Below are 21,760 nucleotides of genomic sequence, written 5' to 3'. Positions count from 1 at the left end.
GCTGTCTACATTTCAAACCTCCTTGTCCTCCCCACTCTCTGTATCCCCTAGGCAGTAATGTAGTTCAGGAGAGTCAGGCTCCTGTCTGTTTTGTTCACTCTGTATCCCCCGCTCCTAGAGCAGTGTCTGGAGTGAAATGTGCATTCAGTAAATATTAGTTGAATAAATGACGAATGAGGGGCGCCTGGGTGGCTCAGTGGGTTAAGCCGCTGCCTTCGGCTCAGGTCATGATCTCAGGGTGCTGGGATCGAGTCCCGCATCGGGCTCTCTGCTCAGCGGGGAGCCTGCTTCCCTCTGTCTCTCTCTGCCTGCCTCTCTGCCTACTTGTGATTTCTCTCTGTCAAATAAATAAATAAATAAATAAATAAAATCTTTAAAAAAAAAAATGACGAATGAACAAATAAGTGACTTTACAAATAGAATATGTGCTTAACTCATGAAGAGAAATCTGCTTTATTGGGTTGAAACAGATAAGACAAACCAGGAGCAAAGTGGGTGGATCTGAATTCAGTTCTTTGTTCCACTGAGTCTTTTCATGTGTGTTGGGGCCGGTTTCTTAACCCCAGTGTCTGTTTCTTTATCTGTAAAACAGAGATGTAGAGTTCATGGGGAAAAAAATGGATGAATTAGTTGGTGAAATGATTAAGATTCATCATTTTTCCATGTGTATCTCAGTCAGGGGGCTCTCCTTTTGAATAACAGACTCACTTCCAATATGTTAGAAAAGTTGAGGTTATATTATAAGATGTGCTAATAGTTTAATAGCCTTGCAAAATTTAAAGTAATATTTTACTTAAAGAGAGTACGTCACTAGAAAAAAAAAACATGAAATCATCCCCTCAGAGTTTTAACTTACTCCTTTTCCAGATACATTTTATTTTGCTTATTTTATTTTTGGTTGAAAATTGGAAAAGATCTGAAAGAAATTTTTGAAAAGCAAACTGTGATATTTTTTCAAGAAAGGTGAAATTGTGCTTGATTTCAAATGATGCTTTACAATAATTAATCTATACTACTGTAGTCAAAAAGCTAACCTAAATATAATTACAGACATCATTGACATCAAAGTTTTAATAGTTTCTCTATGAAGAGGCAAATAATCAGGATTGGACATGCCAAAATCGTGACATTTCTGCAGTTCATTCAACACATATTTGTTTAATGTCTTCAGTGTGTTAGGTACTATTGTAGATGTACTGAGTAGGCACATGAGTGAATTAAACAAAGACTGGCTTAAATTTCAGAGGGCTGTTTATTCTGTTTTGCTTCCAGCTTGCTCCATAGCTTTATACCTCTCTCCATTTGTTAAGTTACGACTCAGATGATTGATATAGAAAATTTGGGGGTGACTTTTAAAAGTCTTCTAATTGCTGTTGACTGAAATTAGCTACAACATGTTTTGAGGTTATATACTAAATACCAACATGACATTAATGTTTTGGACACCATCTGGTTCTTTAGACACATCTGCTTTGCAAACCTGGACAAGCTATTTAATTTGATGAAGAATTGGGCTGTTTCAAGGGCGAAGAAAAACTGTGGATATGCTGAGACAATGGACTGTAGTTTAGATTGTAGTGGTCTACTTTGGCTATAGTTTTTAAAATTCCAGCATATATTTAATTCTATTAAAAATATGTATCTACAGCTTACGGGTAATGTTTGGGTGGGGTGGTTTTGACTTAAGTTTGTTTGTTTTATATGGGTCTAATAGTTGTAGAATTTGTAGTATACTTTTCTTCCAAGGATTTTGCAGCCTTCACACACCTTGTTTTATTTATTCAAAATTTCTTCTATGAGGTAGAAAGGATGGACATTTCTAGTCTAAAATGATAATTAAAAAAACTAAAACCCCTGGTATGATTAAATATACTTAGCAACAAATTTGGTAGATGAACTTGGTAGTTATAATTTGAAGCTTAGTGCACTTTCCAGTGAATACTGTTACCATTCACACTATGATATTTTTTCTTTCAAGATTTTATTTAAATTCTAGTTAGTTACAATATGGTGTAGTATTAGATTCAGAGGTAGAATTTAGTGATTTTTAAAAATATTAATCTTAGTACAAGAATCATCATTCATCAGATACCTCTTGCATGTGTCTACTATGTATAAGGAACTCTGTACAAAACTGTGATGTCTAAAGATGAGTAAGTTAAGTACTTACATACTTAAGTAAAGATGAGTAAGTTCCTTATTAAAGGAACCTGCAGTCTTATTTGCATATTTCAAATTCTTCTTAAGTATGGTTATTGGTTTTCCTTAAGCTCAGTGAGTTAAATCCCCTGGGATGACACCGTCCATCTCTGATAGAACTGAGGCTAAAACATAAATCTGTTGAAAATTAATAATACTTTTCCTACCTTTAGTAGCATTTTATCATTATAGGATGTTTGTGTATATCTTTGTTTTTCTGCCTCTGCATACAATGAGGGTCTTAATGCTTTTTATATTTGTTGAGAATAGTTTAAAATAGTTTATAAAGGAAATACTTTCAGATTTTTCTTTATAGCATTGTTCCTTTTATCTTTGATGTTTATAGACACAATTACAGATGAAAATATAAATTGCAGGGAAATTTTAAGATTAATGCTCATTTCTATACTTAAGATACACAAGAAATGTAAAAGCAGTTATCATGGTATATTATATTGGAAAATAAGTATCCAGTTATATAATGATAGATCATGCTGTAAAAGCAGATGGCTAGTATGAATTTGTGCTTATAGTGTGTCCATAATGATTAATATTATAGTTGTAAGAAAAATGTTTGGAAATTACCTCTTTTATTTGGACTGTTGACACTAATAATACAGTGTTCAGTAGGATTAGCCCAATTTTTAAACAGTCTTGTTATGCATCTAAAATTTTAAAAATATTTGATACCTGCTTATTTTGCTACCTTCTTGCCTCCACTCTTAACTGCAATTATTCTTATCTATTTAATAGTCTTTACATAGAACAGTGAGACTTATAGGGAGGCTCCAGGCATCTTTTCTTTGATATGTACCTCACATATAGCTATGGTATGTGGTTACCTAGAGAATGTTTCTCTTCTACAGCAGACTGAACTCAGTGAGGATAGACTTTTTTTTTTTTTTTTTTTTTTTTAATCTTTGTATTCCTGGTACCTACCTTCATGTGTCTTTTGTAGATGGGTGGATTTAAGTAACTGAATGGTGTTAAGATGAGAGGTTTAAACTATATAAAAGGCTGGTCACTTCTGCATAGCTTTTTACCACACTCCATAACCATAGCTTTGACTCTTTTTTTTTTTTTTTTAAACTCTTACATTGTCCTATCATGCTTGCCTCCTTCATTGGGAGAGAGTGAGTATGTGGTGTACAAATCAATCACTAGAAAAAAATACTGTTCCATTGTGCTTCCTTTTTTTTTTTGTATTTTATTTATTTTAGAGAGCACGTGCACGTGTGCAAGTGGGGAGAGGGACAGAGGAATAGAGGGGGAGTGAGAGGCAAAGGGAGAGAATCTCAGGCAGTCTCAGGGCTGAGCACAGGGCTCAATGCAGGGGCTTAATCTCACCACTCTCAGATCATGACCTGAGCAGAAACCAGAGCTGCAGGCTTAACAGCTGAGCATCCAGGCGCCCCTCCATTGTGTTCCTTAATTATGGTGGGAAAAGGTTTTAGTTCATTAACTTAACCTGTTTCTCCAAAGGGTATAATCTACTAAAAATCTATATAATTCCACTAAAATTGGGTACTTAAACTGTGGGATTATTTGAAATCATGGCAAATAGCAAAGTGAAAACAGTTCTTCCCATTAAGCAAAACAATTCTGTCATATCCAAGACCCAAAAAGAGAATGGCATTTTTCTATCTACAGGAGATGTCATGAATAGACCCAAGAGAATTATCATAACTGTAATGTTCTTTAAATTTTCTGAAGTCCAACAAATAGAATATTATATTTTGCCAACGGTAAATAATAATTTTACATTATCTAGTCACAATTTAAGAGGTTAAATTTGGGGGCCTTACATAAATTTATGATCATGGAATCTTTAAGAGGATATCTAATGTATATATTGAAGGGCTGAAGCACCTCTCTTAAGCGCTTCTCTAAATATTAATTAAACCTCAGTCAGAGCTTTATTTTCCCTTACTAATTTGCTAGTAACTATGTGACTTTAGAGTGACAACTATTGAATTATAGGAGTGGTAGAATCATCAGACAGTTTAACATTTGCAGAAGAAGGTTAATTATCTGAAAATTTGAGACTTATCTGGAGCTTTAAAAAAATATTTTTGTCTCAGTTTTTTAAAATGTTTGCATACTTATTTAGCTCCTTAATGCATGTTGTTTCCAACCAAGTAAATCTATTTTCAAACAGAGATTATTTAAGAGATTTGGCTTATTTTTCTTTTCTTGGTGAATGTGCCAAAGGTCTGTTTTCTATAAGACGTGTGTCTGTTTCAACTTACTATTTTGATTATGAGTAGTTTATTATCCAGATAGACCTTCAAAAATAGAATATTTGCTAAAGAATTCTTATGTATATGGTTGAGTACATATTTTAGAATGATTTAGGATTTATAAATAGCATGTAATGTAATATTGGGAACACGTTAAGTATAACATATAATGCTTTAATAAAAAGGAAAGAAAAAAAGATAATGTTCTAAGCATTTCCAATAAGGAAGTGAGTGGGTGGAACGTCTTCAAATGCTGATCTGGCTTCCCTTAGAACAGTGTTAACGTCTTCATATTTTACCGACTCAGGTTCCAGCATTTACATTACCCACTTAAGTTTGTCCCGTCTCCCAAGTTTTATTACTTTTTATGAATACTGCCTTGAGATTCTGACTTCCATAACTTTGACTTCTACCTTTTTATATTAGGAGTGTGAACTTCCTGGGGGGCAGTTCTTTTATGTATGAAATTGCTCAGAGTTTCCATCTGCTTTTACTTGCCTTGTGGTCTTGAAGATCATGCTTGGCCCATGGGATATTACAGTTTGCCGAGAGGATGTGGAGTTTTGTCAGCCAGTGAAATATGTCTGTTTTTTTTTTTTTTTCCTTTCTTTCTTCTTCTTCTTCTTCTTCTTCTTCTTCTTCTTTTTTTTTCTTCAGTGGCTTTCATATACTCCTCATCCTGTGTGGTCTTCAATAAACTGAATTTATATTTAACAGAACTACTCACCCTCTTTATCATCTTCTATGACTTGGCCTTTTCTAAGGAGGTGTGTGGAAGTAACATCTGAGCCAAAAAACTAGAGTGTTGGCAATAGGAAAACCTAAAACCAAAAGCTTGAAGTATGTTATATATGAATGTGTTCAATATTCACAAATGTGTAGTTTGTAATGCAGAAGAGTATCATATTTCAGATACGTACAACTGTCAAAAAAAATGTTCATGCCAACAGTAGACTCCAAGTGTTGTCTGTGATCCAAATGACTTTTTTGCTTGTTTTTAGGCACTGCTGCAGTCTTCAGTTAAGCAACAAGTAGAAGCTATTGAAAAACAGTACATTTCTGCAATTGAGAAACAAGCACACAAGTGTGAAGAGTTGTTGAATACTCAGGTAATAAAATTGCACATCCATTATATATTTATACTTTGTTTTTTGACTCTCCTCCCCTGAGAGCTATATAACTGTTTATTCAGTTTCATGCCATTTACTTTCCTTGGTGTATTTTGGAGAAAAAAAATATGGTTATGTAAACTTAATGTTAAAGTTTGGGAATTTCATGAAAGACTAAAAATAGAGCTAAAACCCTAAAATATGTGACTCTCCCATAAATTAATGATAATTTTTATGTTAATTTCTGAGTTATGGTATTATTCAACAAATAACAAGGACAAAGAGATGACTGAATGTATTATGGCATGTGAAATGGTTTTTAGAATTATAAGATTTATAATTAATACTTGAACTTTTAAAGGCACTTATTCATGTTTGAGTACCTTTTGCTGCATGTAGGGGTTGGTCTCTATTTAAATTTTTTCATGGAATTTTTTCTTTCTTTTCTTGATTTAATGTCTTAGAAGACATTAAAGACATGATTAGCCTATTTACACTGAACAATCAGATGAAGATCATTTATGGAGGTGTCATAGTATGAGTAATATATTCAAGAAATTCACAGCAACACTTTTAAATAACATAAAATATGGTAGGTGAGAATAAAACCAGCTTTATTTACTAGAACTTTTTTATATCATGGGAGGAAAATATACTAAGAATTTGGAAAACAAAATTAGGGGTAAATTTAAATAGAGACTTAACAAATATGCCACCGCATCACTGAGACTGGGGTCGATTCTATTAAATTTTTTCAGTATCATTTTAATAAACGGCTTGAAAGGAAATACACAGAATTTTATAAATTTAATATAACAATTATATTCTTGTGGGTGGCGAAATGCCAGGTTGTCAGAAGTATGAAGTATATGACTTTGTAAATGGACAGAAAAATCACGGAGATAAATTAAGGTCACAGAACTGTGAAACAGCAGAAAACATGTATTAGCCGAGGCAGGCCAGGTTAAACCCTAAATGCTCTGACTTCACACAGCAAAGACTTATATCTTACCCATGTGACATATATACCGAGGATTATCTTGGGGCTTGGTCGCATGTCGTCCTCCCCATAGGAATAGGCCTGGTAGTGTAGGTCCTGTGTGGTTCATTACCTGTTATCATTGCAGAGTGAAAAGGAGCCCAGTCAAATTTCCTACTAATAATTCAATATTCTGGACTGGAAATGATACTTCCACTCTCAATTTATATCCATAGTGCTCCACCTCATCATATGAGGCCAAGTAGTGAGATTCTACTACGAATCTGAAAGGAAGAGAGCAGGAAATACTTGGTAAGCAGCATTAGTTATACCACAGTTGGCTCTTATGGTTGCCAGATATTCTCAGTCTCCATCTTACAGGCAGATTTACTCAACCTGTCTCTTTGGGAGAAAATCTGAAAGTTCTGAACAGCTATGGCCTCAATCTCAAAAGTCCAGGATCTTTAGATGGTAGGTAGGGAATGATGTACCCGAGTCTCTGTATTATCAGGTCTAGATAGACAGTCCCCTTTGACTTAAAGAACTAGAAACTAAAATATACCTTGTTTACCTTCAACATATTTGGTATACAGTGGCAAGATAAAGGTGTTTACTATAGTCTCTCTCAAGAAGGATAAAGAATCAGAAATGCACAGCTATTATTAGTATATAGCAATTCTGAAATCTCAGTGGTCAGATTAAATAAGATCTCTGTTATGGGAATAAGATTGATCTTTGAATGACCATGATTCTCTGTTTAGGGTTTAGGCACAGGTTTTCTTCTAGTCCATTGTTCTTTATGATCTTATAGATTTTAAGTTTTCAATATCTTTGTTGGCTATGCCTGAGTATTGGTGATTATACCATTTCTCAGCCTGCTTCTTGCTATAGAAAATTGGGAGGCATGGGTCATTTTAGATAGCAAATAGTGAGAGTTCAGGGTTATGGTTCTTTTGGCTCCTTATCTGTTTGATTACAATCGGCTCCATTCATCAGAGGCAAACCCACAGTTATTTTAGAGACCTACTGCCTACATTTAATATGCTTATATGCGTTTTGTGTCTTCCCTGTTTGTCTTTCTCTTTTTTTCTGATTAAAAATAACTTCATTTAGCAAACCTGGGTTGAAGAAATTTCAGTGATCTCTCTTCTCCAAACCATTTGTTCCAAATGAAAATATATATAGGACAGTCACAGCTTTGTTGGGTCTGTGCTTGGAGACACTAATGGATTAAATCTTCAACAGTGGATGTGACGAACACATACTTGGTTTAATACTTGCTGTAAGGTTGAATTTAGTTGGTCTTTGTTGCTCAAAGACCTTCTCAGCTATTTCTTTTAGAAGTTGAGGTTGGGAAGGTGGTTATTCTTGCAGGTCCTCAAATTTCTGAACTTTTTCTGTTAACTGTAATTCAGTTCTTGTAAATTGTCTTTTCTTGTGAATTCATTGCTGAATTTGTCTCTTTCTACTATTACCTTGTCAAAAATAGCCAATAGCAGAGCTAATAAATAAATTCAGCGCAGTGGCAGGTTAAAAGATTAACACGCAAAATCAGTCATGTTTCTCTACACTCTCAATGAATATCCAAAAAAGAAATTAAGAAAGCAGTTAAGTTTACAATACGATCTTAAAGAATAATATTCTTAGTGGTAAATTTAACCAAGGAGGTGAGAGACTTGTCCATTGAAAACTACGAAACTGGGCTGAAAGAAATTTAAAATAACCTAAGTAAGTAGAAGGATATCCTGTGTTCATCAGTTGGAAACACTGGGTGGAGAGCAGTCCAGCACTACCTCAGGACACATCGAGGAGCGGAAGCAGTTCCGTATGGTGAAATGCTATTTAAAAACCAGGCACTAAAAGGGGATATGATTATAGGTAAAATCATGTAAAGTGTAAAATTGGTGATCCCACACTTGTATTCTCTAATCATATTGGAAATTTGAAGTTAGTAAATTTAATTTAACAAAAATAATAGCTGGGTGGTTTCTTAGAAATAATTTAGTTTAGCATTCATGTGTATGTGTGTGCAGGCACATGCATTCATACCTTTCTCTCTGTCTGTCTGTCTCTCTTTTTCAAATTAAAAATTTAAGGGAAAATCAAGTAAACATTAGAGTTATTGCAATTAGGTGTTCTGAAATCTGACTCCCTACCTTTGTCCCTTAATGGTTTATATGTAATGTCCTTAGCCTCTCTGTGCCTCATTTTTCTTATCTTTAGAGTGTATACACAAGTAATTCTCACCTCACAGGATTGTCAGGAGTATTGTATGACATCAGATTTACATAGTGCTTAGAATAGCACCTGGCACATTCTAGGTGTTCAGCTAATACTGACTGAATTATTATCATATTTGTTATTATTGATCACAAGATTTCTTGGTCAAGGTACTCCCAAAACCAGGGTTAGGATTCATGTTTCCTGATTTCCAGGCTATAGAAGAAAGGTTACTTACTTGTAGTTCATATATTATCTGTCTTTGATTTTGAAAAGTCAACTTTAAATTTTTACACATTTACTTTGGGGCCTTGTTTAGCATTTGAATGCTAGACCAAGCCTTTGTCCTTCCCTCTCTTCCTTATTTAATGTGGGCCTTTTACATGACTGATATTCTGCTGGATTATATGGCTATAACATGAGCAGGGCACAGTCCTTCTATTAATATTAAGCAGGTAAAAATCAATGAGATGATTGTTAAAACTGTGGTAAGTTATGATGAAACAAGTGTTATATTAAAAGGGGTATATAATTCTTTCATTTTGTGTGAGGGACCACTTTATTGGACCAGTGATGAGATCGTTCAGGGTTCATGGGGTCTAAGTGATATCAGAACTGAGAATTCCACATGAGAGCGGTAGATGGAATAGCATATTCACAGTCTGTTAAATGAGAGAGTATAACGTAAATGTTTGGCAAGGGGGGGCTGAGGCTGTTTGAGACTATGAAATGAAAGATTATTTTATTCCACAGAAATAATAATAAAGGACCTTGTCTGCTATGTAGTCTGACAGGAAATTGGGAGATGTTAAAAGATACTAATTCGAGAAGTGACATTTCTTCAGATCTGCATTTTAGAAGTATTACTCTGGTAAAGTTTAAAAAACACTTGATGGGAGACAATTAGAAGCACATAAATCAGTTAAACAGCAATTACAATTATCCTAGTGAGAATGGTGGTGGCTCAAAATAAGGTAGGTGTATGGGAAAGAGAGGTTTTAATGGTTTTGAGTCATATTAAGGGAACAGAAACCAGAGAATTTGTGGGAATAAAAGAGGGGAAGTCAATGTTGAATGATAAAGGATATAATTACACATACACAAGCACACACATTTTATATACATAAATATGCGTTTATATACATGAATATGTTTTTGTGGTTGTTGACCAGATCTTTGGTTTTGGCAATTCACTGAAATAGGAAACTTAAGACCTGCGGCATGGTTAGGGTTGAAAATTTCATGTTTTAGATATGTTGAGCTTATAGTGCCTGTGGAATATTCAAGATCAGAGTTCATAAGAGAGTTGAATATAGAGTTTGGAACTATGAGAACTCTTTTAGTGGATGAATTTGGAAGTCGTAAGTATGTAGAAGGTCAGAGAAAGTATGTCTGTGGATGATACCAGAGACTATATAGAATGAGAAAATAATTCCACCTAGGGTCCTGAGGGACCTCAATATAGAATGGATAGGCTAAGAGAGCTTGTGAAGGAAACTGTAAACTGGCAAGAAGAAAAGGAGGAAACCAAGTGCCGAGTATACCTAGATCCTGAGAAGAGAGCATTTTATAAAAAAGTTGAGTGGGTAACATTTTTAAATAATGCAAAACAAGTAAGGTATGGATTTACAGATGATTGCTCGATGGGACAACAAGAAAGCCAGTAAAAAATAGTTTTGGTGGAATGGTGGCCAAACAAAAGTGGATAATCAGATGAGGAAAAAAAAAAAAAAGGAGATGAAACAATAGAAACAGAAGACAAGTCTTTGGGAAGCTTAGATGATGAACATAAGAGAGCACTGTAGGTGGAGGGAGCTATGAAGGGGAAATTTTTCCCTCAGATATTTTAGCCTGGAAGTTGAGCTCATTTTAACACTTATGGGTGAGAGCCAATCTTAGAAAGCCTAAAGATGTAAGAAAGAAAAAAACTGATAGACCAGAGTCCTCAGGAAAGAGGAAGTAATAAACAAAGTTAATCTTTATTAGATGAGAAAGCATTTGCATGCATGCAAGTGGGAGTTTGTACTTGTGGGTGGAGGGTTGTATATGTGCATAGATACAGATATAATTTTAAATATTATTCATACTTTTGAATTATAACATTCATGAATTTTATTTCTGAGTTCCTCTCTACCAGCACTTGCAAAATCCAAATTTCTGTGAAGAATATGTACGACATACTATTTATAATCTTTTAGTGCTATTAACAGGTATAATGTGGAAAGTTACCCAAGCATACCAAATAAACTATCTGTATTATTACTTTGTCCTTAAGCTTTTTTTACAAAAAGAAAACTAAGTTTGTCTTTTTCCTGCAGTGCCTTGTCAAAAATGTCTACAAATGATCAACACATGTTTTTAACATATTATCTTCTAGTGTCTTCCCTTAGAACTGTAAGTACTCATTTCGTTTGAGTACAGAATGTAAATTCTATGAGAGCTAGGTAATGTGCTTATTCTGAATTTTACTATATCCCCAAAGCCTGTCAGTTTTTTGGTATTTGCTCTAAGTATAGTAAAATAGGCTTGTTATTGAGAAATATATACATCCATGTATCTACTGTCACAATCAAGATATAGAACATTTCTATCAACCCAAGAAATGCTCTCTTGTCCTTTTACAGTCATCCCTTCCATTATAGCTCTAGACCTAGGCAACCAGAGATCCACATTTTCTCACTATTGATGAGCTAGCTTTTATAATTTCATAAAGATGAAGTAAACGTGTATTTTCTTTTTATATCTATCTGCTTTGGTTCAGCATGTTTTTTGAGATCATGAGGTTACCTGTATTAGTAATCTATGCATTTTGATTGCTGACTGGTATTCTGTTACATGGATATACAACATTTTGTTTATCCATTCACTTATTCCTGGACATTTAGATTGATTAACATTTGGGGTTGCTGTGAATATTTACATGAAGATCTGTGTGGGAACATATTTTTTTTTTATTATTTAAAAATATTTAGGTATGGAATTGCAGGATCATATGGTAAGTGTTTAACTTTATAAACAACTTCCAAACTGTTTTCCAGAGTTTCTTGGCATTTTATATTTTCATTGTAATGTATGAGAGTTCTCTTTGATCTGAAGCCTATCAGCACTTGGTATTGTCAGTGTTTTTCATTTTAGCCTTTGGTTTTCTTTTGAATGGGAAATGGCATCTCATCTCACTGCATTTTTTTGAATAACAGTTGATAAGTAAGCACATGAAAAGATGCTTATTACTATTTGTGTTTTCTTTTGTGAAGTATATATATGTTTTAATCTTTCATTTTATTTTATTGTCTATCTTCATAATTTTAGTTGGTTTTTATAAATTCTAGATATAAGTCCTTTGCCATAATATGCATTATGAATATTTTCTCATTTTCTGGTTTATTTTTCACTTTTTTTTTTTTAAGATTTTATTTATTTGACAGAGAGAGAGAAATCACAAGTAGGCAGAGAGGCAGGCAGAGAGAGAGGAGGAAGCAGGCTCCCCGTGGAGCAGAGAGCCCAACTCGTGGCTTGATTTCAGGACCCTGGGATCATGACCTGAGCCGAAGGCAGAGGCTTTAACCCACTGAGCCAGGCTCAGGAGCCAGGCTCCTTTTCACTTTCTTGATGGTATCCTTAGATGAATAAAACTTTAATTTTGATGAATTCAAACATCATTTTTTCTTATGGATCATACTTTTGATGTTATATCAAATCTTTACCTAACTATAAGTCACCATGATTTTCTCCTATATTTTCAGTAAGAAGTTTTATGTATTTTCTTAGGTTATGTATGTGACTCATTTTTTAATTTGCTTGGGGATGTAATGAGATAGTTGAAGTTTCCCCCCTTTTCAACGAGCTCCAGTATGAATATCCATAATGATTTCAGCACCATTTTTTTAAAAAACAAAAGTATCTTCTCCTTCAAAAATTGCTAGAACCCGTATAGGAATTCAGGAGAGTGGCAAGATATAAAATCAATGCGCAGAAATCAGTTGCATTTCTATGCACTACCAATGAGACAGAAGAAAGAGAAATTGAGTTGATCATATTTACAGTTGCACCCAGAACCATAGATACCTAGGAATAAACCTAACCAAAGAGGCAAAAGATCTGTACTCAGAAAACTAAGGAACACTCATGAAAGAAACTGAGAAAGACACAAAGAAATGGAAAAACATTTCATGCTCATGGATTGGAAGAACAAATATTGTGAAAATGTCTGTGCTACCTAGAGCAATCTACACTTTAAATGCAGTCCTTATCAAAATACCTCAGTTTTTATCACAGAGCTGGAACAAATAGTCCTAAAATTTGTATAGGACAAGTAAAGACCCCAAGTAGCCAAAGGAATGTTAGAAAAGAAAACCAAAGTTGGGAGCATCCCAGTGCCTGACTTCAAGCTCTATTTCAAAGCTGTAATCATCAAGAGAGTATGGTACTGGCACAAAAATGTACACCTAGATCAATTGGACAGAATAGAGAACCCAGAAATGGACCCACAACTCTGTAGCCAACTAATCTTCAACAGAGCAAGTAAGAATATCCAATGGAAAAAAGACAGTCTCTTCAACAAATAGTGTTAAGACAGTTGGACAGCCACATAGAAAAGAATGAAACTGGACCATTTTCGTACACCACACACAAAAATAGACTCAAAATGGATGAAAGACCCAAATGTGAGACAGGAATCCATCAAAATCCTTGAGGAGAATACAGGCAGCAACATCTTTGACCTTGGCTGCAGCAACTTCTTGCTAGACATGTCTCCAAAGGCAGGGGAAACGAAAGGCAAAAATGAACTATTGGGACTTCATCAAGATGAAAAGCTTTTGCACAGCAAAGGAAACAACTGACAAAACCAAAAGGCAACTGACAGAATGGGAGAAGATATTTGCAAATGACATTACAGATAAAGGGCTAGTATCCAAAATATACAAAGAACTTATCAAACTTAACACCCAAAGAACAAATAATCCAATCAAGAAATGAGCAGAAGACATGGACAAACATTTCTGCAAAGAAGACATCCTGATGGCCAACAGACACATGAAAAAAATGCTGAATGTCACTCAGCATCAGGGAAATAAGAATCAAAACCAAAATGCGATGCACCTCACACCAGGTAGAATGGCTAAAATTAACAAGTCAGGAAATAACAGATGTTGGTGAGAATATGGAGAAAGGGGAACTGTCTTACACTGTTGGTTGGAATGCAGACTGATGTAGCCACTGTGGAAAACAGTTTGGAGGTTCCTCAAAAAGTTGCAAATAGGGCTACCCTATGACTCAGCAATTGCACTACAAAGTTACAAATGCAGTGATTCAAAGGGGTACCTGCACTCCAGTGTTCATAATAGCAACGTCTACAATAGCCAAACAATGGGAAGAGCCAAAAGTCCATTGACAGATGAATGGATAAAGAGATGTGGCGTGGTGTGTTTGTGTGTGTGTGTGTGTGTGTGTGTGTGTGTAAAAACATATATATACACACACATATATAAATGGAATAGTACAATATTACGCAGCCATCAAAAAATGAAATCTTGCCATTTACAATGACGTGGATGTAACTAGACAGTATTATGCTGAGTGAAATAAGTTAATCGGAGAAAGACAATTATCATATGACCTCACTTGTGGAATTAAGAAATGAAAGAGAGGATCTTAGGGTAAAAGAAAAAATAAAATGAAACCAGAGAGGGATACAAACCATAAGAGACTCTTCCAATTTTAGTATATGTGCTGCCGAAGCGAGCACAAACCATAAGAGACTCTTAACTATAGGAAACTATAGAGGGTTGTTGGAGGAAAGGCAGGTGGGGGAATGGGGTAACTGGGTGATAAGACAGTAAGAGGGACATGTGATGTAATGAGCCCTGGGTTTTATATAAGACTGGTGAAAAAAAAAGTATCTTTTTCTTCACTGTATTACCCTACCATCTCGGGAGAAAAATCATTTGACCACGTGAGTACAGATTTCTGGACTCCTAATTTTGTTCTATTGACCTGGTATTTTTCAACCTTGGCAATATTGACAGTTGGAGTTGCATAATTCTCTATTATGGAGGGCTATCTTGTGTGCTACAGGATCTTTAGCAGCCTCCTTCATTCCCACCCCATGAGTGCCTGTAGCATGTGCTTCAGTGTGATAACCAGAAATGTCTCCAGATACTGCTAGATGTCCCCTGGGAGAATGGGGGTAGTAAACCACCGTTGGATGAGAACCACTACTATGCTCTAGTTTTCTATCTGTACACCAATACCATACTCTCTTGTTTAGTGTAGCTTTATAATAAGTCTTAAAATCATGAACTTAAAAACAACAATTTTATTCTTGAAAATTGTTCGGCTAGTCTAGAGAATGTGCGTTTTCTTATACATTTTATACTCAGCTTGTCAGTTTCCATTAAAAAAAAAAAAGCCCAGTTACTATTTATTGGGATTGCATAGTCTGTAGGTAAATTTAGAAAAAATTATCATCTTATACTCTTACCTTGATTATTTTATTTCTTTAGTTTAATTGGCTTTCTATTCTCTCTTATTCCAGTATCTTAAAACCAGAAGTTTAGGCCACTGATTGAAACTTTTATTTTTAAACCTAGGCATTCGGTGGTATATTTCTTCATGCACTCTAGGTGCATGTCTCACTTATCTTTTTAAGAGAGAGAAAATGGGGGGGGGGCAGGGGCAGAGGGAGAGAGAGAAGAGAGAGAATCTTAAGCAGGATCCACGCCCAGCACGGACCCCAACATGTGCTCAATCTCACAACCCTGAGATATGACCTGAGCTGAAATCAGGAGTGAGATACTTAGTCTACTGAGGCACCCAGGCATCCCTTCTCACATTTTCAAATGTCCTGTTTTCAATTTCAGTGAGTTAAAAGTACTTTTAATTTTTTTTTTTTGATTGCTTCTTTTTTCCCTGGGTCATTTAGAAATCTCTTATTTAGTGTCAAAATATTTGTGGTTTTCTACATGTATTTCTTTTATTCATTTCTAATCTTGTTCTAATATGGACAGAGAATATATTTCATGTAATTTAAACACTTTTTTGAGATTTGTTTTATGGCCCAGGATATGCTGTCTTGGTAGATGTTCTTTATCTACTTGAAAATAATGTGCATTCTTCTGTTGGTGGAGTTTTGTTTTTGTTTTTGTTTTTTTAATAAATGTCATTTAGATCAAGTGTTTTGATTGTGTCTTTCAAGTCTTCTGTATTGTTATGGGTTTTCTTTCTACCTGTCTGCCAGTTAATGAGAGGCAAGTGTTGAAATAGCTGACTGTGTTTATGGATTTGACTAGTTTCCCTCGCAGTTCTATTTTTTCCTAGGAATTTTGACATGCTAAACATTTTGCATTGAGTCCTCATCACTTAATTTTCCCTTTAACACTATAAAAATGTCTTTTTTTCTGATAAAGTCATTATGAAATCTACCTTGTATGATATTAATATAGTTTTTCTACCTTTCTTTTTTTATTATTGCCAGAATAATATAATTTCCCCTATCCTTTAACCTTTTTTCCCTATTTACTTTTTTCCTTCATATTTTTTCCCCTTTACTTTTTTTTTTTTAATATTTTATTTATTCACTTGACAGACAGATCACAAGTAGGCAGAGAAACAGGCAGAGAGAGGAGGAAGTAGACTCCTCACTGAGCAGAGAGCCCTATGCGGGGCTCGATCCCAGGACCCTGGGATCATGACCTGAGCGGAAGGCAGAGGCTTTAATCCACTGAGCCACCCAGGTGCCTCTCCCCTTTACTTTTAATCTATTTCTGTCTTTATGTTTTAAATGGGTTTCTTGTAGAAAACATGTAGTTGGATCTTACTTTTATCTAATCTAATAACCAGTGCCTTCGTTTTGTGTTTTTGTAACTCTTTATGTTTAGTTTGATTTTTGAGATTTTTGTATTACAGTGTATCATCTTGCTATTTGTTTCCTGTCTGTTCCATGTTTTCATTTTTTTTTCTTTTAATGCCTACTTTTGGATTATTTTAATGACTTCATTTTATGTCGTTTGTTGGCTTATTGTAACTCTTTGTTATTTTGTGATTAAGGAAAGTTGGTGGACATTATTTGAAAATGGATAGATAGCAAATATTTTAGGATCTCTGCTGAAACTATTTAACTCTGCCAGTACAATGAGAAAGCAGCCACAAATGATGTGCAATTGAATGGCCATTGCTATGTTTCAGTAAAAGTTTATTTACAAAATCAGGCTACTAATTTGATTTGAACTGGAGACCATAGTTTGCCAAACCTCTCTGCTGTAGCAGGACAGGAACTGTCGTAACTTGGAGAATTTAAGGATCTTGAGTTCTTCATTTCCTCTTTATGGTATATTTTTTCCTCAGATTTGCTTTATCGTGAAAATCCCTTAGATTCCATGTTAATAATGTTCCTTTCCTGCAGAATCTGATACAGTAGTTCTACTGGGTCAAAGGAATATGTGAACTTTATGAAATTGGCAATATTTAGCTATCTTTAGCCTACAAACCCAGCATTTTATGTGCTTCAACCTATTGTATTTTTAACAAGAATCCAGGTGAGTATTTTGTTTCCACAATATTAGAAAACATCATTTTGGACAATGTTTTCTAAATTTCTTTATAATGAGAATACTGGGGATATTTGTTTATTATTCAGATTAACAGGATTCTGCTCTATTAATTTTTATTCTTAATGATTTAGTTGGAGCCCACCTATACATATCTTTAACAGGCAAATCAGGGAATACCTTTGAGAGAACTTAGAGAGACACTGTTTTATTATTGCCTTTATAGTGCTGATCTTCAGCACCCCTTACTCTTAATTTCTCATCCTTCAGGTTTCTGAAATGCAGAGGAAATATAGTAGGAAATTACTCCACTGTTTTAGGTGTCTTTAACCTCAAATCACTTAAACAGATAGGTTGGAAGAAAGGACATGTGATTTTTGATATCTTTGTGGACTAAGAAGGCACGTCAAATGATGTCTTTTATTCTTTATTAGTAGTTTGGATTAGGGCAACTGTAATTTCTTTGTACTTATTTCTAAAAATCTCTAAATTAGAGTTAATTATAGTATTAAACAGCTGCTATGTAAGGATTAAGTGAAGCAAAGTGCCAGTATATAGTAATTACTCAATAACCAGTAGCTAAAGTTGTGTGGAAAAATCTTTTTTTTTTTTTTAAAGATTTTATTTATTTTATTTGACAGACAGAGATTACAAGTATGCAGAGAGGCAGGCAGAGAGAGAGAGGAGGAAGCAGGCTTCCTGCTGAGCAGAGAACCTGATGTGGGGCTTGATCCCAGCACCCTGGGATCATGACCTGAGCCGAAGGCAGAGGCTTTAACCCATTGAGCCACCCAGGCGCCCTGGAAAAATCTTTTGATTTGATTTTGTTTTTTGTGATTACAGTTATGCAAAGGATATCCAATATCCTATAATACCAGAAATAGTTCACTCACCTGTTGTTATTCTTTAAGGTTTTCTATTTGAAAGAATGTTTAGTTTTTAACCTAGTTACAATTTCTGTTAGAATTTGGTAATTGATTTTTTTGAAAACATAATTTCCATATAAATTTTGGAAATTTTCTTCTCCACCAATTTTGAGACTCTTTATCACAATTTACTGCAATTTTTAGTAATTAAATAGAATAAACAAAAAATTAATATAACAGACAAACATTAAGATTTAATATCTGGTTTCATAGCAGAGGAAAACTTGTTTTTTTCTAATATTCTCCTAGGTACTTTGGCTGGGGCTTTGTAAATTGAAGTGCCAAAGACAAATTAACAGGAGATAACCATACAAAATTATTTAATATAATCTTACATGACATGGGAACCTCCATAAAGAAGAAAAAAACCCTAAGAAAGTTAAACCTGAGCATTTTTATTTTTTAATTTTTTAAAAAGATTTTTTTTATTTGTCAGAGAGAGTACAGGGAGGGGGAATGGAAGGCAGAGGGAGAAGCAGGCTCCCCGCTAGCAAGGAGCCCGATGTAGGACTTGATCCCGGAACCCTGAGATCATGACCTGAGGTGAAGGTGGACACTTAACTGGCTTCCCAAACCTGAGCATTTTAATACTAGTTTTGATGAAGAGTAACAAGTCATAGAAAAATATGATAGGACAAAAGGGTGGGAACTAAACGTAGTAAACTGGGTGCATTTTAGCAAGACCTAGTCATTTTGATTCTTTTTGTCATTCGTCTTTGGAAATAAGGAAGCTCCCTTTTTTCAGGGTATAAGGTAGTATTTCTCACAAGAAGGTCTTATCACTTGCTTCAGTGGAAAAGAGGAGGTCAGAGAATTCTTTCCGCACCTGCCATTTTTCAAATTCCTTTAGCTTAAAATACATAGTATGTCAAGGTGCCAGAATTTGGGAGATAGTGTTCTGAACCCCATCAGTTTCATTATGACGTATTTGCTTCAGATCTTTTTAATTTGGAGGAGAAAGTAACAAATAAAGCTAAGCCTCAGTTTCTCTGTCATACTTCCCTTCTAAAGGACATACATTTTATGACTTTACCATGTTTTTACTCTTGGCTTCATGTGCCTATACTATTCAGTATTTAGTTTTAGTTCTTAAATTCTCCAAAATGTTGTTTTTAGTTATATTTTTAGTGATGTACTCACATACTTACACATTTTTTTACCTTTTACTGCTTTCTTTCTCTCCATGTGTTCAATTTACTTCTTATGCTATAGTCTTTATTAATTGTAAAGTACAAACTTTAGTAATATTTGTTTTTCTGAAAATTTTTGTTACACCATAATTTCTGAATAATATTTTATTTCAACACTGTGAAATTCTGTAGCAGTTGTTTTTCATGAAGAAATTATTCCACTGTCTTTAATATGTAGTGTTTCTTATGAGATGTGTAATGTCAGTTCAGTTATTGATATTATGTAGATCATCTTTTTCTTTGGTTTTTGTTTTGTTGTTGTTTTTACCAAAACTTGTTGCTCTTATTGAGCATGTGGTTGTCACTGGGCAGCTCCTTCTCCCTGCTGGGGTCTTTTCCTTTGCCTTTGTGGGGTCAGTATAGTTCATAAAAGCCTCTTTTTGTCTATATCCTTCCATGAAATATCTGTCAGGTAAAACCATTAATTGGAGATAATCCCTTTCAGAGTCAGTAGTTTAATTTGTGTTGTTATTTTTCTGGACAGCAAACAAAGTTCAAGTAGCTTAGTTTTCTGCCAGTGATTTGGGAGTGCAAGTAAAATGTGTCACTTCCTGGCCAAGATGGTTAAGAAGAAGATGGGCTTTGCCATCTCTTTTCTCTTTTGCTCGTAAGAGAAAATATTAAGATTTTTTTTCAGTGGCAGTACCACAGGTATGAGGAGGTTGGGTTTGTGAATTATCACTTGGAGGGAATCTGTCATTTGAGACAGTTCCATGATTACAAAAGAAAACTTACGTTGTCTTAAGTCAGTGAAAATTTTGAAATTATTTGTTGATAGCAGCTAGCATTACCATAATACATCAGGACCCATTTGGCATCATTATCTTTGAAAAACTTTTACACTGCTACTCAAATATTTTTCTAGAACCCAGACTTATCAAAGAAGTATATATATCTAGAAACCTGTTGCAAAGTTTAAAAATACTATCATAATAAATAGTGGCAAGAAGTCAGACTGTTTGAATTCTAGGTAAAACAGTCCTTTGTGTTTAGGACAAGGTAGAAGAGTTCATTTTAGTTAAAAGTGGGTAAGATTAAAATATGAAAGTATGAAAATCCCCCAAAATACAATATTTAAAAAGTACCCAACATTTAAAGAATTGGTTTAAATTTTTAAGATTAACTTTGAACTGGAATACATTTAAAATGCAAGAAATTTATATCTGGGTTTAATTAAGATTAAGAAATTGAAGATTTATGCTTGGTCTCCTGCATTTCACATGATTCTTTTTTGTAGGGCACCAGCAGTTGATCACACTAGGCTTTTTATTTGAGTGTTAGTATATTACATCTCCAGATCACAGGAATGTTTTAAAATCTTCCCTGCATTCATTTAGAGGAAAATTGATAATGATAGATTGTTATAAGACACCCACTCTCATTCTGCTTGGGCAGAGCAGGAAAATACTGTGGTCTTGGCACCTGTAGAGGAGGAAAGATTTTTATTCTACCCTTCAAGGTTCTTTTGGCTGGTCTATTAATGAAATTGGCATAAAACAGATTACAGGAGGAAAAACAAATTTAATTATATGTATATGGGAACCCCATAAGAATATGAGACCCACAGGCAGGCAGGCTTATATGCCATCCTGAGCTAAGGAGAAGAGGGATAGGACTATGAGATTTCAAAGGGCAGGAACATAATTCACAGCAAGATGAACAAGGAAAACATGTTTGTTGTACTTTACAGATACAGAGGGACGCAGAGAGAAATTTGCTTTCCAGTCCCTGCCAAGCTCCCCACCCCATCGGTTTATTACCACCTAGCCCATAGTTTTTATAGTTATCTCTGTTAGTTTTCTTCCTGGAATAGGACCTCTCTCTAAATTCTTTTAGGAGGTTAAGGGGGAGGTAAAAGCTCTTCCTGAATCTTTTCAGCCTTGAATGACTTCAGCTAAAAGTGATCCATATGCTGAAGTAGCACATTTTGGCAGGAGAGACTTGTTCTGAACCCCCTTACACCGTAAAAATAGAAAAAAAGAAACTTAAAAGTGCAAGTGGAAAAGAGCCAAGGGCAAGAAAGTAGAAATAAAGCCAAGAGCATATTGTTTAATCACATACCAGTGAGATTTTGCATGTGTGAATCCTATAGAAACAATGAGGAGACTATTTTCCCTTGTTTAAGACATTAATGCTTTAGAACTGAAAACAAATCTTCATGGTGAGGTTGAGGTGGGGAGGTAATTATCTTACTGGCCAGAGAATTTGGAAAACAATTAAATGGAGAGAAACCAAAGGTTTCAGGTATAATTAGCTAGCTTTTTGGTAATATTATAAACTAGGATCATCAAATTATTTTTTATAGTCTACTTCAGATTTTATCTACTTTAATATTTTTTTCTTCCCCATTA

General features: G+C 34.6%; 1 protein-coding gene across 6 annotated transcripts in view; it reads left to right on the top strand.

Annotated features, from left to right (window-relative positions):
* CCDC91 (coiled-coil domain containing 91) overlaps window positions 1–21,760 on the top strand; it is a 358,743-nt gene that overhangs the window by 176,492 nt on the left and 160,491 nt on the right. For all 6 annotated transcript variants that reach the window (XM_032347556.1, XM_032347555.1, XM_032347558.1 and 3 more), the window contains one exon: window positions 5,441–5,548. In XM_032347556.1, coding sequence (XP_032203447.1) covers window positions 5,441–5,548 — 108 coding nt within the window. The remainder of the gene's footprint in view (window positions 1–5,440; window positions 5,549–21,760) is intronic.

This window comes from Mustela erminea, chromosome 6, assembly GCF_009829155.1.
Source record: "Mustela erminea isolate mMusErm1 chromosome 6, mMusErm1.Pri, whole genome shotgun sequence".
Classification (NCBI taxonomy): Eukaryota; Metazoa; Chordata; class Mammalia; order Carnivora; family Mustelidae; genus Mustela; species Mustela erminea.
This window is presented reverse-complemented; position numbering and strand designations above follow the sequence as displayed.